General features: G+C 33.8%; 1 protein-coding gene across 2 annotated transcripts in view; it reads right to left on the bottom strand.

The window, feature by feature from the left end:
• prex2 (phosphatidylinositol-3,4,5-trisphosphate-dependent Rac exchange factor 2) overlaps nucleotides 1–23239 on the bottom strand; it is a 152908-nt gene that overhangs the window by 27787 nt on the left and 101882 nt on the right. For both annotated transcript variants that reach the window (XM_058765209.1, XM_058765208.1), the window contains exons 28-35: nucleotides 23084–23166; nucleotides 21438–21528; nucleotides 17786–17914; nucleotides 16649–16690; nucleotides 15787–15992; nucleotides 12857–12959; nucleotides 10861–11004; nucleotides 10577–10691 (exon numbers count right to left, since the gene is read on the bottom strand). In XM_058765209.1, coding sequence (XP_058621192.1) covers nucleotides 10577–10691; nucleotides 10861–11004; nucleotides 12857–12959; nucleotides 15787–15992; nucleotides 16649–16690; nucleotides 17786–17914; nucleotides 21438–21528; nucleotides 23084–23166 — 913 coding nt within the window. The remainder of the gene's footprint in view (nucleotides 1–10576; nucleotides 10692–10860; nucleotides 11005–12856; nucleotides 12960–15786; nucleotides 15993–16648; nucleotides 16691–17785; nucleotides 17915–21437; nucleotides 21529–23083; nucleotides 23167–23239) is intronic.

Raw genomic sequence — 23239 nt, forward strand, 5'->3', positions numbered from 1 at the left:
CATTGCTAGAAGACTCGTTTGAAGTTTCTTACTGAAATGCAGCTTTTTGCTTCACAAGGCACGGATTGATGGACAGGAGTTGTGTGGATTACTTTTTATCAGCTGTTTGGACCCTTATTCTGACGGCACCCATTCACTGCAGAGGATCCACTGATGAGCAAGTGATGTAATACTGAATTTCAAACTTGTTCCGAAGAAGAAACAAATTAATCTACATCTTGGATGGTCTGAGGGTGAGTCAATTTTCAGAAAATGTAAATATTTTGTGTGAACTATTCCTTCCCGGTTCAAGTCCTGTTTTTTCTACACCAGTACAGTTTGATGTAGTGTGCCCCTCACTTCAGACTGATTAAAGAGTCCACTGTTTTAAAACAATAGCCTGCTGCGTTACTCAAAGTACCACACACCAGACGGGCAGATCGGGCCTTCACGCATCACAAAACCAAACATCCAAGTCTGGCGGGCTCAAGCAGCACCAGATGGAGCTGACGATTTATGTTACTAGATCAATCGCCCATCCACCGTTCAGTTTCACGGCAGAGACAACAACTCATGCCAACACTTCACTACTGAGAACACTGCACTGACAGGAGGTGTGTATGAGGGTATATGTAGGGTTGAGAGATTTTCCCACAAAATCCCATCCTACCTTTGATATGCTACTTCAATATACCAAAAATAATACAATTTTACTGTACATGCCAAAAAATTATATAGTACTTAATAATATAATTTAAAAAAAAATGTGTTACTGTAGTTAGCAAATAGAAAGAAAGATATACAGAAAAAAATACTTTCTATGTCAGATAGTAAACCCATGGTATTTTAACTTATGAATATGAAATGTAACCTAATTCATGTACAATCACATTTATATGAAGACAACTTTTTAAAAAGAAATTAATATCAAGGACACATTACATTGATCAAAAGTGACACTAAAATAAATGTATAATGTTCCATTATAAATAAATGCTGTTCTTTTGAATGTTTTCTTTATCAAAGGAATCCTGAAAACAATGTATCATGGCTTCCACAAAAATATTAAGAACTACAATTGTTTTTATCACTGATAATAATAATTGAAAATGTATGTAGCAAATCAGCATATTAGAATGATTTCTGAAGGATCATTTGACACCAAAGACTGGAATAATAAGGAAGAAATTACATTTTAAACTACGTTAAAATTGAAAATAGTAATTTATCATTGTAATAATATTGCACAATATTACTGTTTTACTATATTTTTGATCAAATAAATGCATCCTTGAAATATAAATAAATAAACAAAATAAATATTACCCAAATTTTGTAAGGTAGTGTACTAGGGAAAAGAAAAAAAAAGTCCAATGATATTAACAGTCAGTGAAAAAAATTGTATTACTACAGTACTTTATTTTTTTTTTTGTATAATTAGCAATTAAGAAAGAAAGAGTAAAGGAAGAAAAAAAGAAAAAAATAATACACAAGATCTCAGAGTCAAGTAGCGTAAAATTTCATCAAAGGTAAAGCATAACAACAAAACCCCCCTGTACTGTGGAAATGTTTTCTGGTTCTGGTGGGCTTACTGCGATTACAGGGCTGCTATTCATGCAGGCAAATGTAATCCATTAAAACAGAGGGCAGTGTTATCTATATTAAAATACGCTCTGCTGTACTGGTCTGTGTGTGGTGAATGTGGGACCCTCCTGCAGGAGTCGTAACTCAGCAGTGGTCCTTCCTTTAAGGCACACTGTGCAGTAACTGATGGCCTGTGTTTTCTCTCCATGGGCTCTTATGAGCGACTTTAATGGAAATGCTGGACAGGATCCAAGGATGGGCCAATCTCGCTGCGCCTCTGTTCTCTGGGCCTAAAAGCAAATTGCAGCCACTGTTTCATCTTAAAAACTAAAAATAAAAAAAACATCGCTTTTGGCCCTACAGGATTTCACAAGCATTACCCAGTGTGCTTTGGGGTCTTCAGGCATGATTAGACACTGATGCATGAATACAGCATGCCTCAGTGGGACCATGATATTATGTATTTAGTATTTAGACATGAGAATTTGACAGTGGAAATAAAATAAAATAAAATAAATCACAGAATAAATTCATCATCAACATCATTAACTCTGGAGAAGGGAAGTGTGTATTTCTGTGGGGGTCAAAAGCAGTATGACGTTAGACAGGGGTCTAAAAACATTATCTCCTCTGTCATTTAAATCATGTAATTAAGTAATTTGAAGGACAGAGGCTATAAAAATTAGGAAACAAGTGCTTCAGTTTCAAAGGGCCTTAAACTCGATGGTGATCTTCAAGTTTCAGCACTAACTGAAGTAGCCAGGTGTTCACTTAGTTAAAGTCTTCACTGTGATCTTCTCATTAAAAGATCATCATTGAGAATACAGTCAATATTTGCTTTAAATTAAATTAAATTAAATTAATCATTACTGACCAAGCTAAACAGGTTTTTTTTATTTATTTTTTTTTATAATGGTTGTTTTTTTCCCCCCTCTACACCCCTAGTCTAACATTTACAGTAATTTTAGTTTGGCTAATATTGTGACCTCTGCCAATGTGGTTTGTTTTTATTTGGTTTTTCTGAGGCTCACCATTGCATCATGGTCATTATCAGGCTGCCAGGCCATCATGCCTTAAAGTAGACCAATAAATCTACAAATAGCATTGGGCCTCAACCGCCATCATGACCCAAAGCATGACCTCAACAAACCTTGACTAATTACAAACAGATTTGCAAACATGATGTCATGCTGGTTCCTTCCAAGCTGGCACAAAATCGCTCTAACAGACACACTCAAATATATTTTAGCCCATGTTTAGGTGTCTTCCCATTGGGACCAGATCACTCAACCAATTTCTGCTCTTACAGCCACTTCTAGACATGTGATTAGCCAAGCGTTGATTTTTTACCGGCTGATAAGTACAGCCATTAATCCATCTGTCTAACACGCACATCCTACAATGCAGAAGCCTAACAAAGGGCCAGAGTGCTACAAGAACGAGCTATCCATCTGTATCAAACCCACCACATCCACATGACTCGCACCGCAGAGACCACTACAAACAAGTTGCACTTCAGTAACTCAGTAAAAAACAAAGAACTTGTGGGCATCTGGAGTTTAGGTTTGAAATCAGCTGTGAGCGCCTTGTTTAGAAGAACAATCGAAAACCAAGTGTTTTTTTAGTCTACAAACTTGTAGAATGAATCTAACAATCCACAGAACTTGAAATGAAGCCCAAATGACTTAAAAGAAGCTGGCTGGAGTCTTTTTTGGCTGTTCCTCATCAGAAAAATCAGCCACCACATACATATCTGGTGCCACATCAAGGTCTCAACTGTATTACTGACTTACTGGGTGTATTAGGAGCAGTTTTGATTCCACACTTTGAAGTCCTGTTTATGAAGGGATACTGAAGATGAACTCGACATGAACTGGACATAAACTTGACTTAAAGAACGCTTAAAAACTACCAGATGAGACATGGATTTGATTAAATGTGCCAACTGTAATCAAACTATTTTAATTTCCATTCCACATGAAAAGAAGTACTGTGCTGTCTCCAAATGTGCTTTCCACGAAAAAAGACTGGAGCCGACATCAACTCTGAGGGCTTCCAAAGCTGCAAATATGAGCTAGTTTTAAATGTAGTAATACAGACATATTTACAAATGATGGATACTTCTGCCACTATACCTGTGTCTCTATACTAGCTGCACCTTCCTTTCACACCTTCACTTTTGTCAATTCTCATTCTTGCTATTACATCATGTGATGGAATGACACATCACATAATCTCTCTCTCTACAAAACATATAGGACTTTGTGTATAAAAAGTTTTGTTTGTACACTGTAAAAAGTGAAAGTTGACTTAACTTAAAAAAATTGAGGAAACCCGTTGCCTTAAAATTAAGTACATAATAATTTTTTTTTTTTTAAAGTTAAGTGAACTTGACAATTCAATTAACTTATTTTTTAAATTATCATTTACTTAAAAATTTTAAGGCAACAGGTTTCCTCAATTTTTTTAAGTTAAGTCAACTTATCACTTTTTACAGCATACTTAAAAGAAGTCAAAATAACCTACCAGAGTACTGAGACAAAATATACATGCAATCTATGAAAATAAATACCAAATATTTCATGCAGTGTTGCTTCCCAAATAAACTGATATGTTAAGAATTTGTAGATATTTTAACCAAACACGACAATTCTATTAAAAAGATGTCATGTTTGAAGTGTGTGTATATATGTACTTTACATCACAGTAAAAACAGTAATATATTACAGTAATATCACAATTTAAAATAACTGTTTTCTATTTTAAAATGTCTTTTATTTTTCAGTGAATGCAAAGCTGAATTTTGAGCAGTGTCACATGACCCTTCAGAAATCAGTTTAATATGCTGATTTGGTGCTCATGAAATATCTCTCTCATTCTTATCAATATTGAAAATATATATGTAATTAATTCAGAACAGTGTATATACACAATCAGTTTTTTATGATATTTGATCAATATTTTGATATTTTTGTATTTCCACTGTAATGGTTTAAAGATTAAAGCCAAAAGGTTATTAATTCAGCGAAAAAGATTAAACAAATTTATTGCAACAACAAACAACAGCAAACAAAAAGCACATTAAAATCAACATCAATCACTGATACTTATATTAATGCACATACAGTAAATGCAAAGATCCCATTCACATGAGACCTGACATGTGTTTGTTATTTTCAGATGAGATTTTTTTTTGTGTGATGATTGTAGTGACCTCATCAGTCAGGATAGGTTGACTTAAAGACGATCTGGAGATAATACATGACTTGGGGATCTCCTTTAAGACATAAACACGGACACACAGACTCCAGTGTAGTTGAAATTATAGCCCAAATATATCCTGGCATGTGCTTAAGATGGTCTTTTGGTAAAGACAGATGGTGGGTCTTTGTGGTAAGACCGCTGAGTCAATCTCCTGGCTTTACTCTGATGAGCAACAACAGTCGTGTCAGATGTAATGTACTTCACATCTGAACAGTAATATACAATATGTTTCATCTGGGTTTAATGCAAATGCGCCTTCGTTTCATCATGGTGATGCTGAAGCAACATATATCTATAGCTAATATTTCTAATAGAGATAAATAGGAGTGATAATTCTCTTCAGGCATTATAGCTGATCTCAACTCAAAATCCAGTCTAGCTTGTCTAAATGATAAGAAACATATCTTGTTATTTAACGTTCCCTTCACGTTATGACTGTACTATGAAAAATTCCATGAGTTCGCTCTGCAGTCCCCATAATAAGCAGTCTACAGACATCCCTCTATCCCCAGACTCCAGACATTCTGACTTTTTTGGTATTCTTTTCTATTCTAATCATTACCAACATTAGCGAGGGGCCTGGTCAGGTTTATGCAGCATAATATCAATTATACTTGTCAGTGAGCTCAGAACGTGATACAGTTGAAGATGCAAAATGGCCAATCAATACTGTCAATCATTTACAAATGCCAAAGATGTGCAAAGCACAGTATAGCTTGGCTTTGCAGGGGTCATTTTGTAAGATCTGACATTTGTAATTAAATTATAAATAAATAAAATCTAAACAGTGAAGGAACAAACAAACATAAGATATTAAACAAAACCAGTCATGTGACAAATAAAGACTGGCAACCCTGGCAAATCTGGCAACCCTACATCTGTCCTTTGGGTTCTAAGATAGTCTCAGTTTCTAATTCCCTCTTCTTTACTCTTATATTTCTCCTTCTGCCTCCACACCCCTCTCATTCTTCTCTGTCTGCTCTCTCAGATTACATCTGCTCCACATTACACCAGAAGGCTCCCTGTCAATTCATTTCAAGCTCATCTGCACAGCTTTCTGAAAAAGCCTCCATCTTGCTATGACTAAGCTGAATCACTTTACCTGCAGGGCCTTTCAACACCTGCATAACAACCACAAAAATCCAATTGAAAACCACAAGCCCTGGGAAATCACATGAATGATGAAACACACTGTCATCAGTACTGTTGTATTTGTAATGCAAATGCACCATTTTCACTGTATCTGGCTAATGACTCAGCTTTATAAATAATTATATTAATCATTTATATATTTATTTATATACACTTATATATTTGAGATATATATCAGGGGTGTTTTCACAGAGAAGGCAAGGGAGGCAGTGCCTCCTAAAATATTGGATGAGAAAACAAAATTGTAGTACAAAAATAAAACAACGCCAACATTATAAACTCGATTTTCTAAAGAAACATTGTCCAACAGTGACACCAGCAGGTAAAATTACAGCGGGAGTCTGCGTCTCTCTTGCCTCCCCTGAGCCCATTGAGTTTTAACAGACCCCCTAAAGCGTGCAGTGGGTTTAGTGGGGGGTAATTGAGAATGAATGGGGGAAAGTCACGTGAGAGGAGACAACGCCTCCATCGCAATATGATTGGATATGACTGGTTATGATCAGCTGTGACTGGTTCATGCGATAAATCCCGCCTCTTGTGTTTGTGTGCATTCCGCGTTCGCGAATCAGTCTGAATGAACAATATATTGGCATTAGTGGGAAGAATAATTTAAAAAAGTAAGTAAACAACTCACACACTTAGATATTTGTTATGTTAAAATAAGACAATAAGACATAACAAATATCCTGAAAACCTTGAAATATCCTGAAAACATGATCATGATCAGTTTGGTGAAATTAATTTAAAGTAAATCTTTGTGTCTGTGACCAATATTTACCGAGCTTTGATGACTAATGATCCGAAAAATGAAAAAAATAGTTCAAAGGTAATTATTAAAAGAAGAACATAAGTTCACATATAAAATATATTGTTTTAATTGTTAGTGCCTTGAGGTATTATTTTGGAATAAATGTAAAATGCTTAAAAACATTAACTTGATTCATACTTGGCTTTAATAAATAGAATATTGATTACATTGTTAATGTAAAATATAATATATATATATATATATATATATATATATATATATATATATATATATATATATATATATATATATGTTTATTTAACCAAGAAAATGTGAAAAAAATTTGGAAAAATAATGTATATATATACACATACAGTCATGGCCAAAAATAACGGTACCCTTGGTAAATACGATCAAAGAAGGCTGTGAAAATTAATCTGCATTGTTAATCCTTTTGATCTTTTATTTAAATAATTCACAAAAATCTAACCTTTCATTGGATAATAAGAATTTAAAATGGGGGGAAATATCATTATGAAATAAATACACGTTGGACACAATTATTGGCACCCCTAAAAATTCTTATGGGTAAAATATCTCTGAAGTATATTCCCATTCATATTCACATTTTTGAGCACTCCAGGGTGATTATGAACATGAAATTTTCCAGCCATGGCTTCCTGTTTCACAGAAATATAAATAGGAGGGAAAACAAAGGTCATCCATCACAATGAGAAAGACCAAAGAATATATTTCTGATGTGCAGCAAAAGATAATTGAGCTTCACAAATTAGTGAAGTGGCTTTAAGAAAAGAGCTAGAGCAGTGAAAATTCCCATTTCCACCATCAGGGCAATAATTAAGAATTTCCAATCAACATAAAATGTTGCGAAACTGCCTGGAAGAGGACGTGTGTCTATATCGTCCTAATGCACGGTGAGAAGGAGAGTTTGAGTGGCTAAAGACTCTCCAAGGACCACAGCTGGAGAATTGCAGAAAATAGTTGAGTCTCGGGGTCAGAAAACCTTAAAAAAAATTGCCAAAAAGCACCTACATCACCACACGTTGTTTGGGAGGGTTTCAAGAAAAATTCTCCTAGCTCATCCAAAAACAAACTCCAGCATATTCAGTTATCAGACACGACTGGAACTTCAAATAGGACTGGCTTCTATGGTCAGATGAAACTAAAAAATTTGCTTTTTAGCAGCAAACACTCAAGATGGGTTTGGTGAACACAGGGATAAAAAGTACACCATGTGTACAATGAAATATACTGCTGTATTTTTGATGTTGTGGGCCTATATTTCTGCTGGAGGTCCTGGACATCTTTTTTAGACACATGGCATCATGGATTCCATCAAATACTGACTCAATACTGAAATAAGTGACTGACTCTGTTAGAAATCTTATAATGGGCCATATTTGGATCTTCCAACCGTACAATAATCCAAATACAAACCTCAAAAACAACACAAAAATGGGTCACTGAGCACAAAACCAAGCTTCTGCTATGGCCATTCCAGTCCTCTGACTTGAACCCTATAGAAAATGAGTGAGGTGAACTGAAGAGAAGAAGCACCAACATGGCTCTGGGAATCTAAAGGGTCTGGAGTGATTCTGGATGAAGGAATGGTCTCTGATCTCTTGTCAGGTGTTCTCTAACCTCATCAGGCATTATAGGAGAAAATTTAGAGCTGTTAAACTGGTAAATGGAGGTTTCAAAAAGTATTGAATAAAAGGGTGCCATTAATTGTGGCCAATGTATATTAGAGAAAAACATTTATTTCATAATGATATTTCCCCCCATTTTGAATTCTTATTATCCAATGAAAGGTTAGATTTTTGAGAATCAAGCGTGCCGATATTTTCGGCCATGACTGTATATATATATTAAAAATAGTCAAGCTCTTAAAAACATCTCAAGACCTTCACATTCTGTTCCATTGAGTTGTGCTCTATATCCATTTTTTTAATTATTTTTTTTTACACAAGAATTGAGTCGTTCAGGCAACCAACCCACTGAATAGTCTATTTTGAAATTATATTGTTTTTCACATCCCTAGGCATTGTCAAAGAAAAAAAAATCTCAAGAAAATGAAAATGCATGCAGCGTGTTTAGAATTAAGGCTAACATCTAGCACATAGAACCACCTCAATACTGTCATATCCATATCGAAACAGTGACATTTTGAAGAAGGAGCGGATTTGCCTTTTGCTTCATGCAATGTTCACACTTCAAATTCAGTCGATACAAATGCATCAAGCTCAGCTTAAAATGCCAATATCAATGCTCAGATAGCAAGGACCAGGATAAGGCACTGAAGGGTCATGTTATTAGTGGAATATAGAGGGATTTTTTCAAAATGCCAATATGCCAGGGAGTACAGTATATATAATGAGTCAGCATTACACCACGAATACTGGCAAGCCAAACCAAAACAGTGTTCGCACATAATGAGACAATATTTCTTGAGTAACCCCTCATGCATTTTCCACTGGCCTCGAATCAAGCCAAGACTGTACTTGATCTCTGGTACAATTGGCAGACTTGCTTCCATTCAAATCCCAAAAGTAATATGCCCCTATGGCACACGTAATACAATGAAACTTGGCTGACCTCAGCACACTGTAACCAATTACGGATGAGATCTACACCAGATGCTTACCTTGTGAGCTATAAAGCAAACATCAGCTGCTCAGAGAACATGTTATTAGGATCCTACATGATGAATATTTTCCATAAACATATCAAATTCACTCATATTTTGAGGATTAGTGCTGATGTTCAGGGTTTGGAAACAACTTACATGTTTCAACAACCATTTTAATGTCCCAAGAGGCCTCTGGAAGACTTAAACATACAACTAAAGAAGGAGCATGAAGGCGGTGAAAAACCAAATATCTGGAGTTAACTGGATGGGAATATCCCTGCAGCAATGTTTCTAGAAATCCTTCCCAGAAGTGCTTAACAAGCATGGGTTTGGTGTTCGGGTGCCCACATACTTTTGGCCATATAGTCTTATCTGAGATATCAGTCATGGCCGTGAAATATAGTCAGTTTTGGCAGACTGATGAACTGAACTTATCTTTAGGTCTGGGGGCAAATTCACTTTCATCTCAACATCAAAAAATATTATTCAAACAGACTGGCATGATAATTATGCGCAAAGAGTATGAGATTTGTTTAACTCTATTTGACATATCATAACAATAACTGATTTTCAGACAGTATCGTCTGATTCTGAGGAAGACAAGGAAACTGGAAGTACAGCAAGGATCAAGATATTAGAAAAAAAAATGCTTTAAAATCAGTGTACACGTGTAATCAAGAAGGGCAGTATAGAGAACTACAAATGCCACCTAAAAATGAATTAAGAAATGAATTACTAATTTACATTCAAAATAAATTTTAAATACATTTACAAAAATTGTTTCAATTTGACAAATAAATACACATTTAATAGTTTATTCATATAACATTTTTAATTAAACAATAAATAAACTAAAAACATTGTTAAATGCAACATTTAAATTGCATTCATTTATAATATATATATATATATATATATATATATATATATAAATTTTATGTATATAAATGTGTGTGTGTGTGTGTGTGTGTGATTTATCAGTTTATATTTTTAGTAATTAAATATTAACATGGTTATTAATTCCATCATTTTATTTTTAAAGGGCAGCGATCTAACTTAGCAACCATAACCACATCTCAAATTCCCAACTTCACCTCATCAGGAAATACAATGACAGATTTACATTTAGGTCTGAAGGTGTAGAAAAAAATTGTGAAGTTTCATAGCTGAAGTTTGACTGACAGGTGAAGCAAACTTACCGGAGTCTCTTGTAGTACTGCTTGACCTTCTCCAGGGATCCAGCATTGATTTGGGCCTGATACTCTTCCACTGACACATTTTCTCGGTAATAATATCCCTCCATGCTCTCCAAGGCTATTAAAGAAAGATTACGAGAAGCTTTTGATTTCTTTCAGACGAATAGCTATGTATCAGTTACTATTATTACTTTTAAAAAGTTAAGGGTAGCTTCACTTTGAAAGAGCATAATTCAGCATTTTTGGCCATGCTTCAGGCTAACTGTGTCCATACAAACACATCGTACCCTGGGTGAACAGGATGGGGTAGATTTTGAAGCTTCCACCGTGCCTTAGTCTCTGGGGTAACTGCTGGAAGTAGAATGCCTCCAGGTAAAAACAGACCTTCAAAGCCTGTCGTGTGCCCTCAACTTGGTATGAGATGGGCATGTCTGGAGAAAAAGAAACAAAGCCATCAGCATGATGGAGAGATTTTATGAATAAAATATTTCATGCAAACACTGGTTCCAAGTGACTTTTTGAATACTGAAGTTAAGAATATAAATACTGCCACTACTGTAAATATTAACAATAATAATGTAAAAACTATTTCTTTTGTACTAAATTAATCATATAAAATGACTATATACTGTATATGTGTGTGTGTGTGTGTACAGTGCATTCAGAAAGTATTCAGACCCCCTTCACTTTTTTCAATTTTGTTATGTTACAGCCTGATACTACAATTGTTTAAATTATTATTTTTTTCTCATTAATCTACGCTCCGTACCTCATAATGACAAAGTGAAAACAGAATTTTAGAAATGTCTGTAAATTTATTAAAAAGAAAAAAACCTGAAATATCACATTTACATAAGTATTCAGACATAAGTAATTTTATTTTAAGTATTTACATAAGTAATTTAGCTCAGGTGCCTCATATTTCTCTTGATCATTGCTGAGATGTTTCTACACCTTGATTGGAGTCCACCTGTGGTAAATTAAATTGATTGAACATGATTTGGAAAGGCACACACCTCTCTATAAAAGGCCTCACAGCTGACAATGCATATCAGAGCAAAAACCATGCCATGAGGTCAAAGGAGCTACCTGCAGAGCTCAGAGACAGGAATTCTAAGCATCATGTTTGAAGGAAACCAGCTCTGCTCATCATCTGCAGAGTACCATCCCAAAAGTAAAGTGTGCTGGTAGCAGCCTCATGCTGTGGTCAGGGTTGAGGGAAAGCTGAATGGAGCAAAGTATAGAGATCTCCTCAATGAAAACCTGTTCCACAGCGCTCAGGACCTCAGACTGGGCCGAAGGATCACCTTCCAACATGACAATGACCCTAAGCACAACACAGCCAAGGCAACACAGGAGTGGCTTAGGGACAACTCTGTGAATGTCCTAGAGTGGCCCAGCCAGAGCCCTGACTCGAACCCTATCGAACATCTCTGGAGAGACCTGAAAATGGCTGTCCACCGAAGGTCCCCATCCAACCTGATCGAGCTTGAGGATTTGCAAAGAATGGCAGAAAATCCCCCAATCCAGGTGTGCAAAGCTTGTTGCGTCATACCCAAAGACTCGAGGCTGTAATTGCTGCCAAAGGTGCTTCAACTAAGTACTGAGTAAAGGGTCTGAATACTTATGTAAATGTGTTTTTTTTTTTTTTTTTTAAGTTTACAGACACTTCTAAAATTCAGTGTTTACTTTATCATTATGAGGTACGGAGTGTAGATTAATGAGAAATTAATTTAAACAATTGTCAATCAAGCTGCAACATGACAAAATTGAAAAAAAGTGAAGGGGATCTGAATGCTCTGTGTGTGGTTATTTACATAAATTACATTAAAAATATATTTAAAAAAAAAACTTATTTCATGAATACTTTTGGATAACATTAATATGGGCATGTTCCACTAATAGCAAGCAACCATTAAGTGTACAGATCTGAAAAATACAATATATAATAAAATATAGTTTTAATAGAAAAACACACAATTTTATGATTTACAAATAATTTTAAAAAAACTATAAAAAAACTACTGATATATAGCTCCAATTTTTTGTAAACGTTTTGCCAGAAAAATGTGTTTATGCTATATTGATTTAATATAAATGCCACTTATATCGTGACTGATATTTTGTTGTGATATATGTGAAAACATAAATACTTTTTGGCTTGAGTGTCTAAATACCTTTTGGGGACACTGGAAACATTACAAGTAAAATTAGTTTTAGAATTATTCTAAAATTTTATTATTTCCTGATAAAACAGGAAGTGCTTCTTCAAAGAGAACTTACTAGCAACAAGAGGCTCTCCTTCAAACTGCCGGAAATAGAAGGTGACCTTCTCCAGGTCTATGAGAGCAACTTGTGTGTCTTCTAGCATGGCCTGCTCATCCGTCTAAAGAAAAAAAAATGACATACTGTAACAAAAGTACAAAACCATTACTAAACCACATGTTTAATGAAAAAGCTGTGTTGAAGGTCTGATAGTATGAGTGAAATATATTTTTTTTTAAATGGCTGGGAGTTTGTGGTGTGCTTAGGTATAGATACAAATTACAACGATGACTTCCTGTTGCAGACACACTGAGAAAAAGAAACAGAAAATTCATATTTTCTTCATCCTCCACTCTATTCATTTTAGTTCATCTTCTGCCTGCGTACACACAGTACGCCCGTGGCTGTGGATGAGACCATCCACATACAAATCTGAACAAGTCTGGTGTGAGAATCGTGGGACCACTCCTCACGCATCTGAAAACGACACCTCTGCCTGATATGTGGGCCGACTCTCTCAACATCCCCATGTGCCAGATGCTACAATCCTTTCATCTGGGGGCCTACAAAGCTGCCAAGCGTTATCATGTCAAGAAATTACCATCGGGTTGCTCGCTGCCGCCTGCTCTCCCTCCCCTGAGTGTGTTCGGGGGTGGAGGGGGAAGAGCATCAGTGCTGTGGAGATAAGACTAAAGTCTCAAACGCTGGGAATCTTCATATTACATGTGGGTTTCGTTTCTACGCCAACTCGGCCTGACTGCTTTGCTCTGACTACATACTGGATTTAAACATGACGTACTTCAAAGCATCCTTTATCTCTTTATATTCTCTAAATAAAAAAAATTGAGAATGCTCACCAATAGATCCTGTTGTTTGAATGGGTGCCGTCAGAATGAGAGTTCAAACTGCTGATAAAAACATCACAATAATCCACAAGTAATCCACATGACTCTGGCCCATCAATTAATGTCTTATGAAGTAAAAAGCTGTTTCTGAGAAATAAATCCATCATTAAGGTATTTAACTTTAAACCATCGCTTCTAGTCCATAATCCATAATACAGGCATAATAAATCCATAATTCTCCAGTGGAAAAGTCCATTTCCCATCCACAGATATATCTGTTTGGAATTGCTTTGGACTGTTTTCGCTTGATTTGTGCATATTTCTCTCCTGGTTCAGATGAGCAATTTTTTTCAGTTGAGAACAGTATGGATAGAAGAAGGCTGGAAGCAATGGTTTGAAGTCAAAAATGTCTTCTACAAACATGCAGCTTTTTGCTTCACAAGATATGAATTGATGGACTCGTGGAGTTGTGTGGATTACTTCTGGATTATTGTGATGGTTTTATCATCTGTTTGGACTCTCATACTGACGGCACCCATTCACTGCAGAGGATCCATTGGTGAGCAAGTGATTCAATGCTGAATTTCTCCAAAATGTTCCAATGAAGGCACAAACTCTTCCTCATCTTGGATGGCCTGAGGATGAGTACATTTTCAGCATATTTTCATTTTTGGGGTGAACTATTCCTTTAAATATGAACAGCGAGAGTAATAATAGTCTCTTATATCCTTTGGCTGAGAAACATTCGTATATTGCCTCTGTCATAAAGTGAATTTGAGTGCAAATAAATCTTTCACATAAAGAACAACCCCAGGCATGCAAATAAAGAAATGTAATCCTCCGGCGTAAATCACAACCAGGTGAAATCTGATCTCAAACTGAAGCCAGGCACAGAAACACTTTACAAGACATGATAATCCTGCATTATCCTTCGGTCTGTCGGGATGCCTGCAGATTGTGTAAATTGCTGGTGTGTGGGAAAACACACATGGCTACAGTCATCAATTCAATATGACAGAAAACTCCACAGAGTCACAATCCACAGACGTGGATCTGACCTTGCGGCCGGTTGCAGTAAACAAAAAAAGCAGATGTAATCTGCAGGGAGGAGGACAAACAAAGTAAGAAAGTAGCTCAGGGATGCTGTCGGTCTCTTCACACTGTTTTCTGTTAAATGAAGAGTTATCTTGCTCATTAAAGGCACAGAATAATGGACTTTAGGTCAGATGTTAAGTAGCAGCTATTCTCTGTACTAAGACTCACAGGTATTATAAGAAATCATCACCACAGCCATGATGCATCATCCTGTTAAAAACTAAATAAAATAAAAAAAAAACAATAAATATATTGTTTTTATAAATGCAAAATAAAATGCAGAGATGAAAAAAATCTCTTAAAACAAAACAAACAGCAAACGATAAAACAAAAAACTATTTTAAAACAACAAAAAGCTAACAAAACAAAAAACTGTTCTAAAACAAAACAAAAAGCTACAGTAACAATAAAACAAAAAAACTGTTTTAAAACAAAAACAAAAAGCAAACAATAAAACAAAAAAGTTTTCAAACAAAACAAAAATCTGGAAAAAAAAGCTTAAAAAACAAAAAACAATTTAAAACAACTGATTTAATTCTGAATTCCTAATTCTTCTTATTAATATATTTTATTAATTTTCTTACATTATTATTTATTAATTATGTCTTATGTATTATTGGCCAACCTTCTATAGTTTATATATATATATATATTTATTTATTTTATTTATTTATTTTTTTACATGCTACGCTTCATGTCATGCCTAACAACACCCTTCAGCCTGAAAAAAATACCTATAACACTTGGCCTCTCATGGCTTACTGCTTTAACAACTACAACTTTACAGGCTACGCATCACAGACACAGAACACCATTATGTTCTAACTAAAAAGGATGTGATAAATCCTACTAAGCTGTGGGATGCTGGCCACATAGAGCAGGATTTTGACAAACATTCGAGTGCCATACATGACCCTCGGTCTAAATATATCCGACCCAAAGGAGGATGTCAGACTAGAAAGGCTGGTAAGGCTTGTTTCAAGCCCACTGACCGTGGCAGGTACTCACCAAGTTGGGGGAGAGCAGGGATTGGAAATGCAACAGAAGACCAGCGGAGGAGATCTGCTCCAGCCAGCGGCGACTGGCTTCCTGACTTTCACTCTCAGCGCTGAGAGCTTGATTTAGCACAGCCAACAACTGCTCTGAGAAAGAACAAACCGCTGCCACCAGACTCTGACTGAACACCATATCTCTCCTTAACTGAATCTCTGAGTCTGAGGGAGAGAAGAGAGTTAAATTAGCATAACAGGGGCAAAACTAAGACATTCGCTTATTTCGCTGTTTTGAATGACATTAGGAAGAGTAAGTGATGGCCATTTATAGGTGAACTATGGACAATAGTATGCCCTCTTAATAAAACTTCTTCAGTCTCCACATTATGTCTAGAGTTTAAAGACTAAAATCAGAACCATCAAATGATCTAAAGACACACTCGTACTTCCCAATGAACTGAAAACACATTAGATAACAAAACACTATTCTTTTTCCTCAGCCAAATGTATTTAATTTAGCAGCATTTTCTAGTCATAACCTTGAGAAACGGTGTCTTTTTATTAAATTATAGTTCCTTAAGGGAATTACAGAAGTCTCTGAGGGTTCTGCTCATGTGGGTAATTTTTCTCGAAGGATGCTGGGCCGCTGTTGCAGGTGTGAGAGAAATGCTGTGTGGAGGAATTCTCAACTGAGTGTAATTTATTCAGGGTGACCTCAAAAGACTGCCTACTGTTTGGTGTGACAGATTATAACGCATAATGAACGAGTCTGAATAAGTGTGGTGAAAAGACCGTAAATGATGTGTTACTTATTTGTCATGTATATTTATAGTATTTGAATAATATGTGCAAGTGAATTTGGTTTAATCGACACTCACCTGTGTATTGCAGCAGGACCAACAATAGGCGCGTTTTCACCTCTGAGGGAATATAAAAAGCAATGTCATTCATGAAATAAGCTCATCAAAAATTCTGTCAAAAAATCTGAAAATGCACTCCTAATCTGAAAAAATTCAGATTATTATTATTAATAACCTAAATATTTCCTTTTCTGCGGTATATAATGAAGTGAATAAGATGCAGGTTTTTGCACTGAAATATTACAGACAGAAGTGGTGCAACTACATAGTTAATATGATGCTGAATATTATACATCTTAACATCCTAAAATAAACTAAACTAAACTAAAATAAAATAAAATAAAATAAAATAAAATTAAATTAAATTAAATAAAATAAAATAAAATAAAATAAAATTAAATTAAATTAAATTAAATTAAATTAAATTAAATTAAATTAAATAAAATTAAATTAAATTAAATTAAATTAAATTAAATAAAATAAAATAAAATTAAATAAAATAAAATAAAATAAAATAAAATAAAATAAAATCTTTGTCCAAGGATACAAAAATTCGGAATATTATTATTAATGAACTAAATATTTCCTTTCATGCAGTATATAGTGAAGTGAATGAGATGCAGATTTTTGCAAATACTACAGACAGAAGTGGCACAACTCTATCATGAATATGATGCTGAATATTATACATCTTAATATCCTTTGCAATAAAATAAAATAAAAAAATAAAATAAAATAGCCGTTTTACCCAATGCTGGTAAGAATTTCAATTATTATTATTAATAAATAGAATATTTCATTTCCTTGTGTTATAGTCTTGTAAACACATCAGAGTGGACTAATAATGTTCTGCTTTTTGTTCAATTGTTTTTGCTGCTAATTCGTCAGGTTTGGCATTTACACACGCACACACACACACACACACACACATACAGCAGCGCAAGGAAGTTAAAATGCAGGAGAATGCTTTTTCAGCCCTTGCTGACAACTGACCTGAGGGAGTTAAAGCCAAATACTCTCTGCCCTCCATAAACTCACATTTAGCAGTGTGTGCTTGAATAATTGCAGCATCCAGCCCTATCGAGAGCTGTTGGAGTGGTTGTTTTTGGCCAAGATCGCACGTATGTGGTGTGTGTCGGTTTTGAAACCACTGACCTTCCACAAACTTGGCGATGGTGTGTGTGAGAGCCTGAACGCTGCTGGGCAGGTTCCACGGATCCTGCTTGACGTGAAGCCGCAGTTTCTTGGTGCAGTTGAGCTTTGGCTCCATGTCCTGATGAAACTCTGTGCAAAAACAATCACAGGATCATTGGAGTCAAACGTGCAGGATCAAACAGACAACTACACCGAACTGAAGAATACACATTTATGCAGCACACCAGACCCTGTGGAGTGGGATCAGTAGGGACCAGTGTTGTAAAAAGATATGATATATAGCTCCAATGCCCTTATAATAGATGACTCTGGCCATAAAAGGTGTCAACGCTTGTTACCATGGCGATGATAAAGAGGTATGGCGCAGTGACACACATATGCCAATTCTCACACACACCTATCCGCTTCCTGCTCCGTTCAGGGAAAAGGAGGGTGGGTGAGATGATTCGTCTCAGTGATTATATAATAATTTCCTTTGAGCTCTCTGTAGCGATGTAAAACATTTTCAGGAATCTACCACACACAGAGTAAGAGCAGATCCACTACTGAGACAAACAGTTGTCATTGTAATAATAATAATAATAATAATAATAATATATTGTTTATTTAATATTAGTTTATTTACATAATATTTACATAATTACACTTATTATTATTATTATTATTATTAAAATACAGTATATTTGTATCCACATATTTACATTTAAACATCAAGGTTTCAAATATTTACATATTGCAAATATTTCTATATTTGCATATTCAAAAGTTCTCTGTTATGTTAGTCTCATTTATTTATTTATCCCTGTATGTGTTAAAAGCACCAAAATATATTTTAAAACATAAACTATTAAATTAAACAACAACATCATTTTTAAAAATGTCAGTCAATTTGATTCACAAGCAGAATAATACATTTTAATTACTTTTTAAAAATATGAAAAACAATAAAATAAAATAAATAAACAATAAAATAAAATAAAAATTAAATAAATAAATATGAAATAAAAAATAAAACAACAAAATCTACAATAAAAATATATAATATGATAAAATATTAAATATCCAATAAAATTTAATAAAATAAAATAAATTGTATGAGATGTTTATATGAGAGATATTTTTTTCTGATAAGATTTGTGCAAGCAATAATGGTTTTAAAGGGGTCTTTTTAGTATTTTAATCATTTTTTTTCACTAGCTCTAATAAGAAGTTTCTAATTCTCAAATCCCATTTTCTCACCTGCATGCGTGTGATAGCTTAAATAAACAAATCACATGCACAGGCACAAAAATTATAATCAACTGTTAAAACCATGAGGACTCCATACTAATCTGCTCATCTCCTTACAACAGCAAAGCAGCAACATTTTGTGGAGGTATAAAACTAGATTCAGACCACACACACAGATAGAGCAGAAATTCGCTGACTCATCACTTCATCTAAGATTTATTTCCCAGGCAAAGAGTTCCTTGCTTTCAAATATCACTAGAACAATGCCTACTGTGTTTATTAATCTACCAAATGACCTTGAGCCACATCCTGTGTGAAACTGTGCCTTTGGGATTGAACTTTATTATCACATAAACCAGGTACTCAAGAGTTACTGCAGATTGCATTAAAGTTTGTTTCTACTGTCAACACACTGAGAGCTTCATACTTGGAGCTGATTATCTATCATTCAGCTTCAGGCTCCTTAAATGAAACATTTTAATGTTTAAAGAGATTAAATCATACCAGCTTTTATGGATGAAATTCACTTGAAAGTAAGCATCACTATGTCCTACTTATGGAAGAATGCACTTGAAGAAAGAACTCAGTGTTAATAAATCAAAATCAAAATCAATAAAATGAAATAAAATATAAAATACAAAAGTCTATAGAATATAAAATACAATAAAAAGAATATGATAAACAATCAAATTAAATTAAATAAAACAATACAATTTGCAATAAAATAAAATAAATATGAAATAAAACAATAAAATATAAAATGAAATAAAACAATAAAATAAAATAAAATAAAACAATAAAATAAAATACAAAAACAATAAAATATAAAAATATAAAATGAAATAAAACAATAAAATAAAATGAATACAAAAGCAATAAAATTAAACAAACAATAACAAATAAAATACAAAATAAATAGACAAAAACATAAAAATATATAATAAAATAGAAAATATGAACAACAATAAAATAAAAATTAAATAAAACAATGAAATAAAAAATAAATATGAAATAAAATAATATAAAATAAACGATATGAAATAAAAATAAATGATAATATAAAATAAACAATAAAACAATGAAAGAAGCAATAAAATATGGTAAAATATAAAATATGTATTAAAATAATAAAATTAAATAATACATAAAAATAAAAATAAAATAAACAATTAAATAAAAATAAAATAAAATATAAAAACAATACAATTTACAACTAAATATAAAATATTAAATACAAAAATATATAGAATATAAAATACAATAAAAAGAATATGACAAACAATCAAATTAAATAAAACAATAAAATTATAAGAATAAAAATAAGAATAATATGTGACTGGACCACAAAACCAGTCATAAGGGTCATTTTTTTATTTATACATAATCTGAAAGCTGAATAAATAAGCTTTCCCATGGATGTATGGTTTGTTAGTATAGAACTATATTTGGCCAATATACAATTATTTGAAAATCTGGAAACTGGGGGTGCCAAAAAATCTAAATACTAAGAAAATCGCCTTTAAATTTGTCCAAATTAAGTTTTTAGATATTACGGTAGGAAATTTACAAAATATCTTCATGGAACATGATCTTTACAGTATGTAATATCCTAATGATTTTTGCCATAAAAGAAAAATCAATAATTTTGACCCATACAGTGTGGCTATTGCTACAAATATACCCATGCGACTTATGACTGGTTTTGTAGTCCAATATGAAAATAAAAATTTATAAAGTAAAAAATTAAATACATTTTATATAAGATATATTTCTTTCTGATAAGCTTTGGATGTATGAGAGCAATTAAAGTTTTTTTTGTGTCGAGTAGTGTCCTTTTCAAGGGCGCAAAACCGTCACAAAATCTAGAATGAGAGAGAGGAAGTGACCCAGACAATCTCTACGAGTCCAATGTCCTAGTGTCCTCAGATCTGATAGAGGAAGCACCCTAGACTATCTCTAGTAGTCTGGTGTTCTTTATCTGTCCCAAATAAAATGAATTTTACAGATTTGACTAAGATGATTTGTAGTAAAGGACAAATCTGAGGTTTGAGCAGTCAATCACAGAAACCTCCACACTGCTCAGAGGAAACCCCCACCTTTAGCCACACTTCCTTTTGCCAACAACCCTTTACACATGAAATACAGGCCCAGATTTATGTCACTCCTTTTCTGTCTGAGACATTTCAGAGGGGCTGTGCCAGAAAAAGTTTGAAAAAATCCATTGTCGGAGATCCCTGGAGATCATAATCTCATAAACATTTATAGTTTCTGAGTTTCAGCACACAATTTAAGTCCAACTTAAGTTATGCAACCCATAACAAAAAGTGCACTGAGCCATGAAAGTCACTTTAATGAATATTGTCTGTATGAATAAGCCTGTGCCAACACAATTTACTCCGTTAACATGAGAATCTCTCGATACCTTGAAGTCCTCGTCCCGGAGTGAAACACTTGGTCTGTTCAAAGGCTCGTGTCACAGTTGCCCCTTTCAACAAACTGGTGATGGACTCCACCTGAAAATGAGATCAGCACAAAGACATCACAGGAAATGAGTCTTTAATTAGCCGACTAAGAAAATGTGGACAGAGTATTTCTGTGTTTCAAAACTCAATCTCTTTGGTGCTTGTAAACCTAAAGTGCCCAAGGAGGCAGTCTGCACAAACAAAAGCCCCTTGAACTCCCACCGCATCAGCCGGAAAACATTTGTGCTGCATGTGAACTGGAAGTGTTGTGCTCCCGGAAACCTGCGTGCTATAAACCAAACAGCAGCCGAGCTGCACATTCTCCATTTCACTGGTGATTGAGACATCCTCGTTAAAAGGGTGGAGAGAAAACGGATTGATCTCTGGGGGTAAATGACCATGGCCGTGGTGCATTATGTGAGAGACTTCAGTCTGTTTTTAGGTGTCAAAGAAGTCAAAGGTGAAGCTAAGTCTTCTTGAGAGCAGATGGGATAAAACGGAAGCTAAACCACTTGTGCATTATTTCAGAAAACTGCTATTTTTTATTTAAAATATTTAAATAACAAATGACTAATTTGTTCATGTTTATTTTATATTTATATTTTATAGTTTAATTTTAATATGTATTATATATTTAATAGTTTAATTTCTCATTAATTAAAACATGGAATATTATTAAATAATTATTCGTTGACATGACATTAAGTGACTTGTTATATATGTTAAACTATTTTAAACAATGTTTTTATCATTTTTATTTAATACATGGCATTTTTATGACACTGTTTTGATGGATTAAATGTAAAACTTGCACTTTAATCATGTCTCACTGCCAGACCATTAAAAAAAAAAAAACACTTTACAAGAAGATTCAGTTCATTAATAATTAACAAACAAATTATTTTGAATTCATGAACCTTAACAAATCTTTATTATTTATTATCAATTATTAAGGAACTAGATATGAAAAACTAACAATGAACAAAATTTTATTGCGAGGTAATGTATAAATTAATGTAAATGTATAAATAAATCAATAGATCAACTAATGTTCATTTATACTAACTTGAAAAGTATATGTAGAAATAAGTATATTAGTACATATAAAAATTCAACTATTATTATTATTACCACCATTATTGGTAACCCTTTACTTAAAAGCCTTTATGTATAATGCATTATAAAGGGTTAATAAAGGGTATAATGAATAATAATTGTAATACATTAAATCTTGTCATAAATAATTATAACCGAATTTAAAATGCATAGTGTAACAATGAATTGATAAGTGTTATAATGTATTAACTGTGGTTACAATTATTCATGAGATTGTACAATGCATTATAATGTGTATTAAAAGGCATAACTGATGCATTAAAACTACTATTATAATGCATTATACATAAAGGCTTTAAGTAAAGTGTTACCATTATTATTATTATTTATATTTATATACACAAATATGGATAAGATATTTAAAATATCGTGACTGAAATGGTCCATTCTATTCGTTATGTACCAATTTTGTTTCAAAATACTGAAACAAAAAGTAGATTACATGCATGTGGATGTAAAAAGTTTTTTGATCCTGACAGCAAATACACACCTGACTGAACAGATGCTCCAGGAAGCCGTGTAGCTTTTTCTGCTTGTCATGAGATATCCATACACTGGTTGGCATCTCGTCACCTGTATGTGATTGATTGCGTGTGTGTGTGTGTGTGTGTGTGTGTGTGTGTGGAGAGGGTGAAGTGGTAATCGT

This window comes from Onychostoma macrolepis, chromosome 24 (assembly GCF_012432095.1).
Source record: "Onychostoma macrolepis isolate SWU-2019 chromosome 24, ASM1243209v1, whole genome shotgun sequence".
Lineage (NCBI taxonomy): Eukaryota > Metazoa > Chordata > Actinopteri > Cypriniformes > Cyprinidae > Onychostoma > Onychostoma macrolepis.